The 16,858-nt window shown below is 34.3% G+C and overlaps 1 protein-coding gene across 4 annotated transcripts in view; it reads left to right on the forward strand.

Annotated features, from left to right (window-relative positions):
- Nucleotides 1–16,858, forward strand: part of ZNF654 (zinc finger protein 654) — an 82,385-nt gene that overhangs the window by 37,504 nt on the left and 28,023 nt on the right. For all 4 annotated transcript variants that reach the window (XM_081065523.1, XM_081065522.1, XM_081065525.1 and 1 more), the window contains exon 3: nucleotides 7,483–7,564. In XM_081065523.1, coding sequence (XP_080921649.1) covers nucleotides 7,483–7,564 — 82 coding nt within the window. The remainder of the gene's footprint in view (nucleotides 1–7,482; nucleotides 7,565–16,858) is intronic.

Consider the following 16,858-nt stretch of genomic DNA (forward strand, 5'->3'; position numbering starts at 1 on the left):
AACTGGAAATGGTAAAACTTGAAAATACATATGAAATGCAATTTTTCTTTGTTTTAATCACTGTGAAACATAACTATCTAAAGCAGGGGTTGGGAAACAATTTTTTAAAGGGCCAGATACTTTTCTACTTGCAGACCACAGTGTCTGCTGTAACTACTCAACTCTGCTCTTGTAGCACCAAAGCAGCCATAGACAAAACATAAATGAATGTGTGTTGCTGTTTCCAATAAAACTTTTACAAAACTGGCCACCATCCTCTGGGTCATATTTTCTACTGAGTTCCAAAACTAAAGCAAAATTTGAAGTGAATTGATACTGGTTTATAGCATATTTTAAATTAAAGTGAATAACAAAAGTAGCACCTAAAGCAGCATAATATTTGAAGGTAGGCTGGTACTTAATTAAAGATATGTAGTCAACCCTAGGGTAATCACTAAAACCATAGAATACAGAGGTGTATACATGAAACCAAAGTAGAGAGAAAATGGAATCAAAATTACTCAGTCCAAAAAAGGTGGAAGAAGAGGTCAAATAGAACTATGAACAGACAGAACAAATAGAAAATAACTGTTAGGGTAGTAGGTTTTAATCCAAGCATATAAAAAATTACTCTTAAATGGTCTAAACCAATTTAAAAAGACAGAAATTAGTTGGATAGAAAAGCAACATTCAACTAACAGATATGTATCCATACCGTATGTCCTTTTAAAAATAAACATACATACTTTACTCTTTTTTCATTTAATATTGTATCGTGGAGATCACTCCATAGTGATATAGAAATAGTTCAAATTCCTTTTCACAACCCATGGTAGTCTGTTTCATGGATATACCATAGTTTATTTAGTATGTCTTCTAATGATACATGTTAGGATTGTTTCCATTCTTTTCTAATTACAGGTAGTTGCTATTAGTAATATCCTTTTGCATACATCTTGTATTTTTCCAGTAGATATTTGGGGTAGGTTCCTAGCATCTGTGTCAAAGGATGATTAGATACAGATTTTGCTAAGCAGTCCCTAAGATCCCTCTATACAGCTTGTACCGTTTTGCATTTTCACCCACAAAAGAGGCTGTTTACCTTCAACCTCACTGAGTTTTGTGTCGTCAGCTTTGTTGCTCTAATAGAAATGGCAGCACAATGTAGTTTTAATTTGTATTTTTCTTACTGTGAGTGAAGTTGAACATCTTTTTGCATAACGTTAAAGAACGTTTGGTATTTCATTTTACATAAGCTATATGTAAATATGTATACCTCAAGCCTATTTTCTGTAAGTTGGACTTTTGCTTTTCAGTTTTCATAAGCTCTTTATGTATCAAGGATATTTTAACCCCTTCCCATGATGTAAGTTGCAAATATATAGTTTTTCATTTTTCTTTTGATTTGCTTATGGTATTTATATTTTTAGACATTTTTAAATGTAATTAATTTTATCAGTGTTCCTCTATTGCTTCTGAATTTTGAATCATAAAGAGCTCTCTATAACCAAGTTATATGGGACTTTATTTCTGATATTTGAATTGTTTAATTTTTTTATGTTTAAGTTTTTTTATTTATTTTGAATATTTTCTTATGTTTGGAAGTTGGAGTGAATCAATTTTGTCTTTTAATATTTGACTATCCAATATGAAGAAATCTTTTTTTCACTACTGATTTGAGATGCTGCTTATGTCATATACTCACTTTTCACATGCAGTTCATTTATTTTTGGCTTTTCTGTAAGATTTTATTAGGCTATGTCTCTGTGTGCCAATACCATGCATAGAGATTCAATTATAGAGGCTTTGACAATGTCTTAGCCTTGGCTACTTCTTTTCATTACTCTTGCTGTTTCATGGTTTTCTTAGATATTCAACTTTGTAATCAACTTGTGTATTTCCAGAAAAACTTGAAGGCGCTTTTATTTCATGTAAATTTATAAAATTAGTTAAGGAGAATTTACTGCTTAACTTCCTGAAGTATGTACTTTATATTCTCTACCTTCTTCCAGTCTAAGGACACTGGAACACTAATATTGAAACTTCTCTTTCTAACTTAAATGCTGTTGATGTCATGTATGTATTTTTGCTATATACTTTTTAAAGCCTATGAGAGATTATTATTTTTGCTTCAGTCTGTCAAATTTTATAGCCTATATATTTTTGTGTCTTAAACGCTTCTTGCTAATTTAATTTCCTATTTCTTTGTAAACAGTCTATATATTTTTCTCTGGTTGTTTTATATATTGCTCTTTGTATTTGGTATTTTGTAGTTTTACTATGGTTAGCTAGGTGTAGATTTATTTTTGTTAATCCTTAGGGATTTCCTGGGTCTGAGGATTGGTATCTTTCATTAGTTTTGAAATTCTTGCCCAGCTTTTGTCTTTGCCTCATTCATTGTCTTTTTTTTCTTTGTAGAAGTACAATTAGACTTATTAGACTTGTACATTCTATTCCCCTTGTCTCTAACTCTTCCTTGTGTTTTCCATTTCTTTGTTTTACTATATTATGCTCTATATTGGTAAGTGAGATTCTTGTATTTCAGCGTGGGAATTTACTTATATGCTACAGAGACCCAAAAGAGAATAGTGATTCTGATTATAATTACTGAAAAATCTCCTTTTGTGTTTCTGTGTATTTTAAGAAAGTCTGGTACCTTTTCACCATTTGTAATATATGGGAAAATATGGTCTGACTTCCAAGCACCCCAATGACAGAATATAGTTTGTTTCATAAATAGGGACTCTAGTGGTACTCTGGTTATTTAAACTTACATAACTAATAGGAATGTATTGATTGATGAAAGTCAAATAAGAATGATTATATTTGGTATAATTTTTTTTTTAATTCAGAAAGCATACCATCTATACTGTAGTTGTCCCATTACAAATAATTTGTTTTTATATAAATCATTTTGTGTAGGTAATTCTATTTTGAATAATTTAGGTAAATGAACTGTACATAACCTATAAACCTATAATTTGGACTGGATTAATTGTAATTTGGCTAATGTATAGACTATTGCATATTAAACATTAAATATGTATTATACAAACATCTTAAACATATTCAACATTAAAACTGATATAAACATACAATAATACATTTTTGGAAAGAAACCTTTTGATAAATGTAGTCAGATATCTTAAAAATCTTCATAATTTGAAGAAAAAAATCATGTCTTATATTTCAACAAAATTGACACATATACAGCTGAGAAGATCCTGTGTTTCCTTTTATATTTTGAAGGAAACTTGGATGGCAATGTTGAAAAAAATAAAATATTAGTACCATATTAGGAAACACCTGTAGCACTACCAGCGCTTGTTCTCAGTGCTTTACAAGACATAGCTACTATTATTGTTTCTGTTTTATAAATAAAGAAACCGAGGCAAGTGACTTGCCCAGGGTGACATATCAAGTGATTGGTGGAGTTGAGAGTCAAACCCAGTGTGGGTCTAGACCAGGGGTGTCAACACTGCGGCCCACGGGCCAACTGTGGTCCACAATCCATTGTTAACTGGCCTGTAGCAAATTACAAAAATGTATTTAGTTTACATAAATAAACCAGGTGAGACAACACGTACTTCACCTTGAGTGAGTGGCCTGGCTGTTTGTGTATTTTACCTCATATGGCCCTTGGTAAAAAACGTTGAAAAAAGTTTGGACACCCTGGTCTAGACAATGGATGAGCAAAAGGGCCAGATATTTTAAGCTTAGCCCATAAGATCCCTGTTGTCACCACTCAATTCTGTCGTTGTAGTGGGAAAGCAGCCAGTCAATATGTAAATAGATGGGTGTAGTGTGTTCCAATAATACCTTATTTATTGAGAATGATATTTGAATTTCATGTAAGTTTTACTTGTCATGAAATATTATTCTCCTGATTTGTTTTTTAACATTTTAAATATGGCTAACTCTTTTTACCTCTTGCATTATACAGAAACAGGTCTTCTTGGACCTGTTGCAGTACACACAATTACTGCACACAATTACCTGTGTGCAGTAATTGACCAGCCAGCTCTAGACTGCTATGTATAGTTCTGGTCTTACTTTGTTGTATTTTGGACTCATTTACCCTACACCTTGTAGAGTTTTCTTCCATGAGGGCTAGACAACTTGATTTCTAAACATTTAATTGATCCTTTACACTACTAGTCAATAGGAAATACAACAGGTATGAATCATGAAGTTTCTTCGTCTACATATAATCTAGCTTTATTTTCCCATTGTGATTTCACTACTGCATGAATTCTTATTGACTTAACTGAATCTTACCCTAGGGTAGAGCTAGCTAGACCAGGTTGTTTTGTCTTTTTTTACTCTTCACTTATTGTGCATATGTTTTTTTCTCATTTTAATATCATTACTATAGAGTTGGGCCTTGTTATTAAGGTAGCTGATTGTGGGGCATACACAGATCTCTCCTTTGGAAAAAATGTTGGCTCCCCTTTCATATTTACATGAAGCAGACATATAATTTATGTATTTGTTTGATTCTCTACAAGATCATGTTAGTCTGAATACTCATCTCTAAATTAACTGCCATAGCACATTTTATTTCTACTAATAACCTTCATATCTCTCCCTTTTTCAATACAATTAATTGCCTACTAGTCAATGCCATCTACTCAACATTATGATGAAATCCCACTCCTTTCTACTTACTGCAAAGTTAATGCCCCCATGTTTCAACATGATGTATGCAAAGTTCAGTACTATGATAGTACAGAAGAATCAGCCATTTATTTGTCTGGAATGAAGGAAGGAAATTTTAGGTGTAGTTCCTACGTGAAATTGTATAAATAGGTCTTGAAGAAGCAACAGATCCAATGATCTGAAGAGTGTAGGCGTTTTAGGGACTGAGAAATTTGCTGTGATTGGAGTGCATGGAATTGCTGGTAAAGGATATGTATGTAAGAGCAGTTTGGGATCAGACATAAAGGTTCTTATATAATGATGAGGAAATTGAATTTCCTATTTTAGATCAGTGGTCACAAATACGTAAATAGGATAGGAAGGAAATACAAGTAATGAGTAAGTCGAGGCACTATGTTGGAGAAAAAAGAGAGGTGGGTAGAGTCCGGCAAACTGGAAAGGAGGTTCATGCCCTGTAGCTGCTCAGCTTATCTGCCATGGAGATGCAAGCCCTGTTATAGGGGTTCCTGTTTCTCAAGAGCTCAGAGAAATCTAGATTTAATCTGAAGCATCATAGATTTTAAATACTCACAACTGACTAAAATATTTTAACATAATATTCAAGCAAAACAAGTATGTCAACTGAAGGTCTTTGCTTTAGGTGGTGCAATCCACACAGCTTTGTAAAATCTGAAAGTGATCAGATCATTCTGTGTTTTAGGAAGATAACAATGGCAGATGTGTGGAATAGCAAGATTGGAAATAGGAAGGGCCTGTTAGAAGTTTAAAGATAAAATAGATGTGAATTAATGCTTCGTTAATAGGGATGGAGGAGATTACAGAGGTACATTCATGGGGCTTTTTTCATACTTACTGAAAGTAAAGTAGTTAATTGCAAAAGGGTTAATGACCAATAATTCTTTTCATCCCTGACCCCTAGTTTCCATATCCCCTGTGTAGAAGCAACTGCTTTTACCAGTTTGTTGCGTGTCCCTCTAGATGGTCTGACGATATGCATTGGTGTATATGTCTGCTCTACTCCCTCCCTTCCTTTACACAAATGATAATATAATGGATACATTTCTGCATTTTTTGCTTAGCAATATATCTTGGATTTTTTCCCTGCATTCATATAGATGTAAGTATGTTCTCACTAATATTTTTATTAATATTTGCATTATATTACATTGTATGGGTGTATTGTAATTTATTTACCCAGTCCCCTGGGGTAGACATTTAGTTCTTTTGCCACTATAAACCATCTGTGGATACATATCCTTATATGTACATCTTCGGGTTTATGTTTGTATATTTGGAGGATTAAATCCCTATAAGTAGAATTGCTAAATCAAATGGTATATATATAAATTTTAAATTTTGATGACTATTAACGTGTTGCCTGTAAAAAAGATAACACCATTTATTATCCCTCCAACAAGATACCAGATCCTATTTCTCCACATTAGAGAGCCATCACAGAATACATCAACATTTTCATTTTTAAAAATATAGAGAAATGGTATTTCTTCATAAATTTTCATTTATTTAATTATGAGTAAAGTAGAGCATCTTTTCATATTTGAAAACAAAACTTACTTGCATATCTTTTCTGTGAAGTAGTCTTCTCCCAGTTTTCTACTGGGTTGTTGACTTTTTAAGAAATTGTATAAGCTTTTTAATTAAGAAAATCAGCCAAGATTCTTTCTCAGGGTATCATTTTGCTTTTGACCGCTTTCATAGTTTTTGGTCTCTTGACATTTAAAATTTTTAAGTAATAAAATTTATAAAAATATCAGTTTATGGAGCATGGTTACTATGTTATACTTAGAAGGGTCTTTGTAATTATTGTGTAATACTTAGGTCTTTTATATACATTTCAAAACAATATAATCTCAATTACTGTTTACATTAAAAAATCTTGTAATCCTTATTAGTGATTAATTTTGATCAAGGGCAAAAAGTGTTTATAAAAACTACAACTTTAGGTTTTCCTAGTTTAGTTATCTTCTACGTAATTAAAATTTAAAGATTTTGAGTGATTTTTCATTTGTGCTTCTTTAGGATTGCTAAATAATATATAATTTTATAATTTTCCATGTTTATGATTAGAAAATAAGTCATATTTCTTCCTGTATAAACTCATGAATTATTAACGGTACATAAAATATTTGGTAATATTATTTTCTAAATTTATTTAAAAATGAGGAATCACAGAATTTGGGCCTTTTGACATCAGTGGAATAATCAAGGTATGCCTAGATTTTGAGGATTCATGTGTCATTAATTAGATTCATAAATGGTGATCCTACTATTAGGTTGGTGCAAAACTAATTGCGGTTTAAAAGGTTAAAAACAATTGCAAAAGCCACAATTATTTTTCCACCAACCTAATACAATTGTTGATGGAGTTTCATGGTAACTCTCTAATTTACATTTTTGTGTCAATTTATCCATCCCTTATATCCCTCTGAAAAATACTAGATTTTTAATTTTCTCTGTGGCCCATTGTACTAGGAGTATGTGCCAATTTTAGGTCATCCTCACATGGGTAGCTACATTTTTACCACCCAGTATACTGTTGCATTTTTTTTTTTTGAAGTGAACTCTAGTAGGCATGAGTAATGTAATTGTTCTAGAACTCTGCAGTTCTAGAACTCTTTGTATTTTCCTTGAAGACACTTCTGTTATAATTTTACTGAAAATATAACATGTATCCTAAATGATCAGTATGTTTCAAAACCAACTGTTTTAAAACTGACAGTTTTAAAAGATATCTGATATTACATTGCTATTAACTTTTGGGACTCTTAAATTGGGGCAAAAAATCAAAGAAGCAATGAAAGTTATCATTCACTTATTTTTTAGGAGTTTCTTTGAGTTGCTGCTGTTCTTTGGAAGAGATGAATTTTCTGAAGAGCCCTTAAAGGATATTCTTGGATCATTCCAGGTAAAACAATTTACTGCTTCACATTTTGTCTGCATTTAAAACAGGCCTTTATTCATCTCTGAAAATGGTATATTGGTTATTTGTTGCTTATAAGTTTTTATATTTACTAAGATGGCAATGCTTAAGGATCCTATTATACTAGTGGAAAGATAAAATTTCTTAAAATGAACTTTTAACTGTATTTCTAAGCAGTTCCAGTTCCACATTTGGTATCCCAGAGCCTCCTGCCACATCCCTGTAGATTTCAAAGCACATCTTGGACATATACGCACTTTTTTTTTGCTACAGGCATTGGTTTCAAAGCCCCATGTAGAGCTCAGCCCTAGTGAAAAAGGACTCTTCTTACCTAGACTAGAATTAGGCTCTCAGTCCCATGCCACTTGTTCCCTTGACTGTACCCTGATTTTTTCATCTGTTTTCTCAACAGCCTTCCCAAGACAGGAGGCAGATTTTTTTTTCTTCGCATTCTATATGAGAAAAGAGAGTAGAAAAGATCCAAGACCTCTCCTCTAAATGGCAAGAACATTTGATCTTTTTACCACCGTGTTTCCCCTAAAATACGACCTAGCCAGATAATCAGCTCTAATGCATCTTTTGGAGCAAAAATTAATATAAGACTCGGTCTTATTTTCAGGGAAATATGGTATAAGACCTGGTCTTATTTTCAGGGAAACACGGTAGTACCGTGGCTCACTAATGAGTCTTGGCATGATCTCATCAGCACTTCTCTGGGGTGTAAGAAAGGAAGATGTGCTTTGAACTCCGCCTAGGGGTAAAGTGTTTAGACAACATCTCTTACATTTACTCCTATGGTGTTAAAAAGGCTGATGGTCAACCAGGATTGCCGTCCACCTTGGGGAAGAGATCGGCAGAGTAACAAAAGTAATGCAGTGCTTTCTTTCACCTAGAATTTTTATTTCTTATTATTGAAAGCAAGCTTTTAGACTGAATAGAATTTTATGATCGATCACTCTGGTGCATACACAAAATAGGAAAACTATAAGCAAACGTAACTGGCTAAGGTTTATCTAAAACTTCTTCACATTCAGAATCTGACTCTAGAATTGCTTTTCCACTCTGTCATTAGTGTCTGTTTTTCTATACCATTTTGTCTTCAGTGACATCAGAAGTGGTAGTGAGGTAGCATTTCCTAAAATAATCACTAAAAGAACTAAAAGTCTTTGTTACTTAACTTGGCTTTTTAAAGCTTAAGCTGGTCTTTTGGTTCTGTTTAGCCAACTTTTGACTCCTGCTTCAGGGGTGTTATTAAATTAGATTAATTGCCCTACACTCATTTCACACTATCTGGTTCCCAAGAGTTAAAAAATGTTCTGCTAGTCTCAGATTTTATTCTTAGTCACCAATATATCCTTTTGCAAGTTTTCGTGCTCTCTCTTTGAATGTCCATGCAAGCAGAATAACAACTACATCATGACCATTAGCAGGCTGACGTGGATTCTGAGATATCACTGGATACACAACATATTCTGATTTCAGAGTTGTACAGATATGAAAAAAATGCATGTTAGAGTCAGTGAGAGTAGGTACATTATCTTGAACATTTTACTTTACCCATTCTTACATTCAGCAAAAGAGGTAAAAATACCTGTTCTCGACGTAAAGTTTTAATTAGGGACTATCTTCAAGTGCTTAAAACTTATTCATTTTCCATTCAATTTTTCCTTTGACACTTGTGTTCTTGGTAATCCACTTTTGAACTTTCACTCAGCAAATATTTATCGAGTCTCCACTGTGTGCTAGGTACTAAGCTCTGGAATAGGCAGTAGTAAAGCAAAAGCAAAACCCGTGGTGTTGTGGAGTTTATTAATAATTCTAGTGTATAAAACAAAGACAGTAAACCAAACTTTTGTAAATTAAGGATATTTTAGAAAGTGACAGGTGACTTCGAGAAAAAGAAAGCAGGCCAGAGAAATAGGAGTGTTGGCATAATGGCATCGGGGGGTTTTCCGTTTTAAGTGGGTGGTCAGAGGATGCCTCATGGAGACCTCGGCTAAGCACTGACAGTGGGAACCGTGGAAGTGTCTGTAGAGTAGATGAGAGAATCTGTTGTTTTAAGTATGCAAAATAACATTGTGAAGGGATATATCCTTTTTTTTTTCTTCCTTCTGAGCAGGGTTTCCATTCAGTTATCAAAATAATTATTTCCTTAAATGAGAGTTCGTGGTTTTTGTACCCTTTTCTATCTCCTGTTCAAATTCTTCAGCTCACCTCCTGTCCTCTTTGTTGTGTTTTTTAAAAATTTACCTGCCATTTCTGTTGCTGTGCCTTCTTCCTGCTCTGAACTTTCTTGAGCCTCAACTCCTGCCTCCTAGGAGAGATTTCACCTTTTGTTCCCACTTTAGCTTGACCAGAGCATCGTCCTGCATTTTCTGAACTGAGCTGTCGCTGCTGGTGCTTCCCAGGTCTATGCCCTTAGAGGCCTGGGAAGGACCAACGTGTAGTCCATGTACATCCCCCTCAGACTTTGCATTTATTAAGTTTTGTGAATTCTCCAGACTTTGACTGACCTTTGGTAATACACAGCAATCGCAATCGCAATTGCAATGTCACCTTTTGAAATTTTAAAAATTTTATACTAGTAATGCAAAAATTTTCCCCAACTGGTTCCTTTCTGTCCACCTTTCATACAGATTCATACCAGTTTAAGATCGTGCTCTTTGTCCTCTACCATATACCTGGGGATCTTGATTCCCAGTAGTTCTGGGGTGGGGCCCGAGAGTCTCCATGTCTAACAAGCTCCAAGGTGATGCCTGTGGCGCTGTCCTCTGACCACACTGAGTCAGCAATGGACTCACACTCTTTACTGGATTTCAGTTAATTATTCCTTCTGTGCCCACCTCCACCGCCACTCTAATACTCCAAACATGAGTATCCCAGCTTTGCCACTCATTCTGTCATCTTGGAAATGTCTGTGTCAGTTTCTTCATTTGTAAAATGGGGACGGTATTGTACTTATTACGTAGGGTCATCAGCTTGGCACCATTCTTAGCGAAATGATCTGGCTTAAGGCGGGTCTTATAGCCTGTCTGATGAAGCATGTGGGCTCTGAAGTCATACTACCTGGACTTCTGGTTTCACTGTAAGAGTGAAACCCAACCCTTAATCACGTTGATTCTGTTCTTCCATGAATTTCTGATCTGGCAACCAACAGCGGATTAGCTCCAGGAAAAACCAAATCAATGAAGGAAATGATCTCTAAAAATTAATTTTCAATTCATAGTTATGTGCAGCCATATCTTGTTATCATTTTCAGTTTTCAGGATAAAGGAAAGTTTCTACAAATGCAGGACTCATGTAGAACAAACAGGATTCCCACAAAGGAAAAAAATATAATCAGGCTGGCAATGAACTCCTTTTCAACATAACAAATGCCAGAACAAATAGATAATGACTAGTGAATTTTTCAAGAGAAAAAAGTATTGTTTAATAATAATTTTTAGCTGCCAAGCCCTATAGTTTATGAGAAGGCAACAGAAATAAATAGTCCAAAGATTTGGAAAATAAACCAACTACATGTGGGCATACTTCATTTGTCAGGAAAACAAAGAAAGAAGTATACCAGCTGATTTAGAAATTACCAAAACAAAGAATTTACAAATAGAGTTGTTGCAGAATAAAAAAAAATAGGACTAACCTGAGGAAACAAGTTAAAATTAATAGGTTATTTTTAATATGGCTATTATGAAAATTCCATCAATGTCAGAAATGATTCTGGAAAAAGGAATTGCCCCAAGTTTTAAATCAAAGTACACATAAGAATCTAGAACTAAAATCTCAGATTATGGTACTGATTGGATGGGGTAAGGAAGATAGAAGAGAATCAAGTATATTTTTGGCCATCTAAGCTGAAGTAACCACACAGCACAGGCCATTCACTACGTGGGCTGTGATTGGTTATAGGGGAAAAGAATGATATAGAAAGAAAGTTCCATTCTAAACACAGAGCATTAAATTTATTTGGAACAGCTAAGTACTAATGCCCAGTGATAGTTAGATCCATGGGTCAATATTTCTACCTTCTTAGTTTTTTTTTTTTGTGTGTGTGTGTGTGTGTGTTTGTGTTTACCAAGAACATGTATTACTTTTATAAATCAAGAGAAAAATAGATGTTATAAAGGATTATTTTTTTTTAATTTAGAAAAATGAAAGAGACCTTGGAGTAGTCTGCAAAGTGCCAACCAGTAACCTAGAAGCCTTATTGCTAGAGCTCTGCAAATGTTTTAATGAGCCTGTCCTCCCGTCAGAGAAAACTGTCCCCATCCCTAGTGGTCAATGTGTAAGTCACAGAGATCTTTTCTGTTCAGACCAGAAGTAGGCCTTAGTTAAACTCGCTTTCCTGGGACTCCCCCTCATTTTTTAACCTGCTTGCCCTCCTTTGTGTGAGTGGGGGAAGGAGGTGTGAGATGGTAGGGGACGTAACCTCCCAGGGACGAGGAGGCCCAAGGCTAGTTTAGTGCAGTAGCATCATGAGAGAGGAGCATCAAATAATCAAAAATAGAAGAACCAGCCGCAAGAGAGGAGGCCAGATAAGTTGTTGTGCCCACCCTGCCTCGCTGGGTAAGTGCTTATCTCCCTTCACAAGTAGAGTTGTGTGTTCATGGGCATCATAAACCAGCACACCTCACAGGTTGTATTATTTTTAGCTAATACGAAGAAATTTAGAACTATTGACTTTTCACTAAAACCTTCGGGACCATGTTCCCTCCCTAGACTTCTTGGAATAAGTTGCCCAAAGACTTAATTTGGCAAAGTCCTAATCCTGGTATTCAAAACCACCTTTGTAGTCATAGTTTACAGGCTTTTAAAGAATATAACCCTATCAGCTCAATAGCATGTATTTTGTGAGTAGCAGTTTTAAAATTGTGTTCCCGTATTTTCTGCTCTAATAGAAGTTCTTTCTTGTCTCTGCCCAGCACCATTTTGACTGCATATAACTTTTCTCACTTAAATTTTCCCTCTGTTACCACAAAACACTAATCCCTCTAAATTCTTTCTGTGATTTGATAGTCTCTCCAGCTACGCTGTCAGGTCTGGTGGCCAGAGACTGACTTTCATCCCTGTGTCTCCTACACTTAGTCTTTGTCCCTTAGTACGATGTATTTGCCAACACAAAGGAAGGATAAATAACTTCACAGACATTTCTATCTGATGTCTACTATTTCTTTATTTAAAAAAAAAATCTTTTTAGAAAACTCTAAAGCACAACCCCTGAGGCATATTGTCTGAACCTGCTTACCTCGTGGTCCATTGGTTACCACTGTGTACAGTGAGATGGGGAGAGATCAGTGAACGTATTTATGAGGTGAAACATCAAATATCTACTTGTAGATTCTACTTTGACAGTATACAGAAAAAAGAGAAATTGAAGTATGCTTAATTGTATGAAAAGTATGACGGAAAATATTTCACTATTTTTGAAAGAAACATACTTGACAAGTGTGCCCCACATTTAGCACTGGGAGTGAAAAGGAGTGATGTTAAAATTAAAGTTTCAGATTCTGAAATCCTTTTGTAAAGACTGTATTCCTTAGAAAACTCTTGTGTTGAAATGGGTAAAGTTTTGGTATTTTTCCACTGGCATTTATCATTTTGAAATTGTTACTCCTGACTAATAATTCTTGTATATCATGATCTCAGAAATATCTCTCTACATTTTTAAAAATAATTTGTTTGATAAGGAAACACCTTACTTCAATTCAACTGTTGAGGGTCTGTAATCACTTTGAAGAGATAGGACAGCCAGAGTTGTTTCAAGCTTAAAATATATAATAAAAAAACTTGAGACATTTAAGCTCTAGGGACCAAAGAACAATCCTCCAAAAGATAGGCCTGTCAGCATCAGTAAGTTTCAGGAAAGGTCACTATACTCTGTCATATGGAACAAGTCATCTGAAAGAGGGTACTAAGCACTGTGCATTAATACTTACACCACATAGCCGACCATAAACAAAGATCTTGTATTCTAAGCATTTTGCAATCTTTGTTGTCAGGAGCAGGCATGTAGGTCGGACAATTAAGTTCGTGAGCTTTCACCATGTAAGTGTATGGTGGAAAGTTTGCAAATTTAATTGTCCGATTATTGTGCTTTCAAAATAAATGATAGGATTAACACTTTGAAACCAGCTCTGAAAACACCGGGATCAATGAGGAATTCATTATTCACTGAAAGCTGATTCTGTAGTGTCCTAATACATAACTGGAAGTATCTGCATGTTAGTGCTTGAAGTTGTTTATATTTGCCCAGATAAAATATTAGATCATAGAAAATTTAGCTGTAAAGTACTGTAGATGGCATTAGTCCAATTTAACTTTTTAAGAAATGATGAAACCTAGAACCAGCGAGATTCATTCATTCATCCATTCAACAATATTAGAGATTAAGTATCTTCCTAATTTGTAGCAGAGCTAATACTGTGACCTGTTCTCTTGACTGACACCAGTGCTTTTTCTGCTGAATCAGATTTTATATTTATTTCTTTGTGTGGGAATCTGCTCTGATAAATCTCGCATACTCCTTAATTCTGCTTCAGGGTCTTACATTTAGAACTGTAACAATAGCACTTCTCTATTGGCGATATTATTTCATTACTTATTTAAAACTGTTAATGGAGGGATGTGCTTTCATTAGCATGGCAACCATCAATTAATTTTGAAATTTGATTATGCTCTCCGTTGGTGGTTTTACTGTATTTTTGATTGTCGTACCCTTCATTTAAAACTCTGATTGTTAATTTACATAACATTTACATTTATTACTTAACTTTTTAAAATGTATACAAAATGTAATTATGGGAACCAATTACTAAATTTACTTAATTTAAATATTCACTTTTTCAAAAGTCCCAAAAGCAGTTATCTTAAATAGTTCACTAAGTACATGATTCTAGTTATTTTAAAAAATCAAATGTGTAATTTACAGGTATCCATGCATTTTGCATTTTCATAATTTCTTTTTTTTTTTTACCCTGGGGACCAGATGAGAAGTTGCTCTTTTTTTTTTTTTTTTTAATTTTATGGGGGAAAGGGAACAGGAATTTATTGGGGAACAGTGTGTACTTCCAGGACTTTTTTTTTTCCCCCTAAGTCAAATTGTTGTCCTTTCAATCTTACTTGTGGAGGGCGCAGCTCAGCTCCAGGTCCAGTTGCCATTGCTAGTTGCAGGGGGCACAGCCCACCATCCCTTGCGGGAGACGAACCAACAACCTTGTGGTTGAGAGGATGCGCTTCAACCAACTGAGCCATCCAGGAGCTCAGCGGCAGCTCACCTCAAGGTGCCATGTTCAATCTTAGTTGCAGGGGGCACTGCTCACCATCCCTTGTGGGACTCGAGGAATCCAACTGGCAACCTTGTGGTTGAGAGCCCACTGGCCCATGTGGGAATCGAACCGGCAGCCTTCAGAGTTAGGAGCATGGAGGAGCTCCATCCAACCGCCTGAGCCACTGGGCCGGCCCCAGTTTTATAATTTTGAGACTAGAAGTCACTTTAGTAATTGTTTAATCCAACAATCCCTTATTTTACATACCAGAAAGTTAAGCTTCAGTAGAATTGAGGTTTCTAGAAGCAGTACAGGGGCCTAGGTCTTACTCTCAACCCAGCATTCTTACTAGTATTCCCTAATCTATTATATGAAATGATGTAATAACTAACTGTGTTTACAGTAGTGTATACGTCAAAAGAATAGTTTTAAAGAAATGTTTTTTACTTATACTGTCTTAAATGCTTCTTGGTCTTAACATTTTAAAACCTTTTTAAAGACTGCCTTACTGGGGAGAGGGAGGAAGGAGAAACTTTAATGTGGTTATTTGAGTTGACAGCATATGAAGGCCTAGACTAGAGTGTAAACTCTTCGAAGTGGCAAGGAAGTAGATCAGAAGATATTAAAGAAAACTGACATGATATTAGGATCAACCGAAAGAGATGAGTTTAATATTTGATTCCAAACACAAATACAAAAACTAGTAATACCTAAAACCAGGAGTTTCTAGACTTCTGATGTCATACCCATCCAGGTTTTTTAAAAAAAGTTTGAGCACATATCCCCAGTATATATGTATTTGTTATTTATGTACATGTACTAATACCATATACATTACAAAATATAAAAATACATTTAAAAGAGATAAATAAAAATAATGTTTTAACAGTGTAAAAACTTTAATGACATTAATGTGATTGAATATGCTTTATTTTTGAAAACTTTTAACACTTGATCATATAATAATTCAAAGTCTTAATTTCAAGTTCAGTACTTTGATACTTGGTTTTAATACCTGTCATAGGTGGAAAAGATACCTTTGGTAGATTCGCATGATAAAACTTTTGTTTCTAATTTATGATTCTCAGTTGTAAATGCCCTTGACCAAATATACAAAGTTTTGTTGAAATTTGAGTTCCAAATTTCCAGCGTTCCGGAAGCTAATCAGTGTTTCTTGAATACTAACCATTTTTAACAAATGAATTGAAAACTCATTAAAATGCTCCAGTTGAAAGATTTTTTTATGAGAAAATTCTAATTTAAGCTTTTTAATGATATAGATAGGAGCATTATAGGGGGCATTGATTTTTGGCAACAACAATCATGTAATGATGCAAACACTTCCAAACATTCATTTTAAATGATTTTCTTCATAAGAATTTTCTTTTGAAAAGCAGTAACTTTTTCATTGTTATACTGTCCTCTTTATATGGACAAACTCAGCATGTTTATTTTTCGAAAACATCAGGTAAATACTCCATAGGAACTTAATCACAGAAAAAAATTGCAAATTTTTGATAATTGTCTTTTTTCTAAAAGAAAACTGCATAATATATTTAAATTTTACAACTTTCTGATGTGCTTTGCCATAATGAATGAAAATGTAATAATGAAAGATACTGATCACTCTCATCTCTTTTCAAAGTATTGTAAATATTTTATAGGCTCTGTTTTTATAAAATTAACCACATTGAAGACCTTTTATATTTCTGCTTTGATTTGCTACAATAGCTTGCTTATGAATGAATAAGACTTGTATTCTATAATTTTCTTCTGAAATTTACATTTCATTAAAAGTAAGACATATTGCATTGTGCTTTTACTTACACATAGTTCCATAGAACCCTATTTTGATGAAAAGAAGCACTTATTATTGAGAATGTATCTTTAGTGTACCTTTCCTTTCTTGACTTTGAAGAATCTTTAAACTACCTAGGAAGTAAGATGTTAACACTAAATCACGCAAGGTCTTTCTGTTATATGAGAAACACCAGAAGAGTGAACTGGTAGAGATTTT

This window comes from Rhinolophus hipposideros (assembly GCF_964194185.1).
Source record: "Rhinolophus hipposideros genome assembly, chromosome: 2".
NCBI classification, from domain to species: Eukaryota; Metazoa; Chordata; class Mammalia; order Chiroptera; family Rhinolophidae; genus Rhinolophus; species Rhinolophus hipposideros.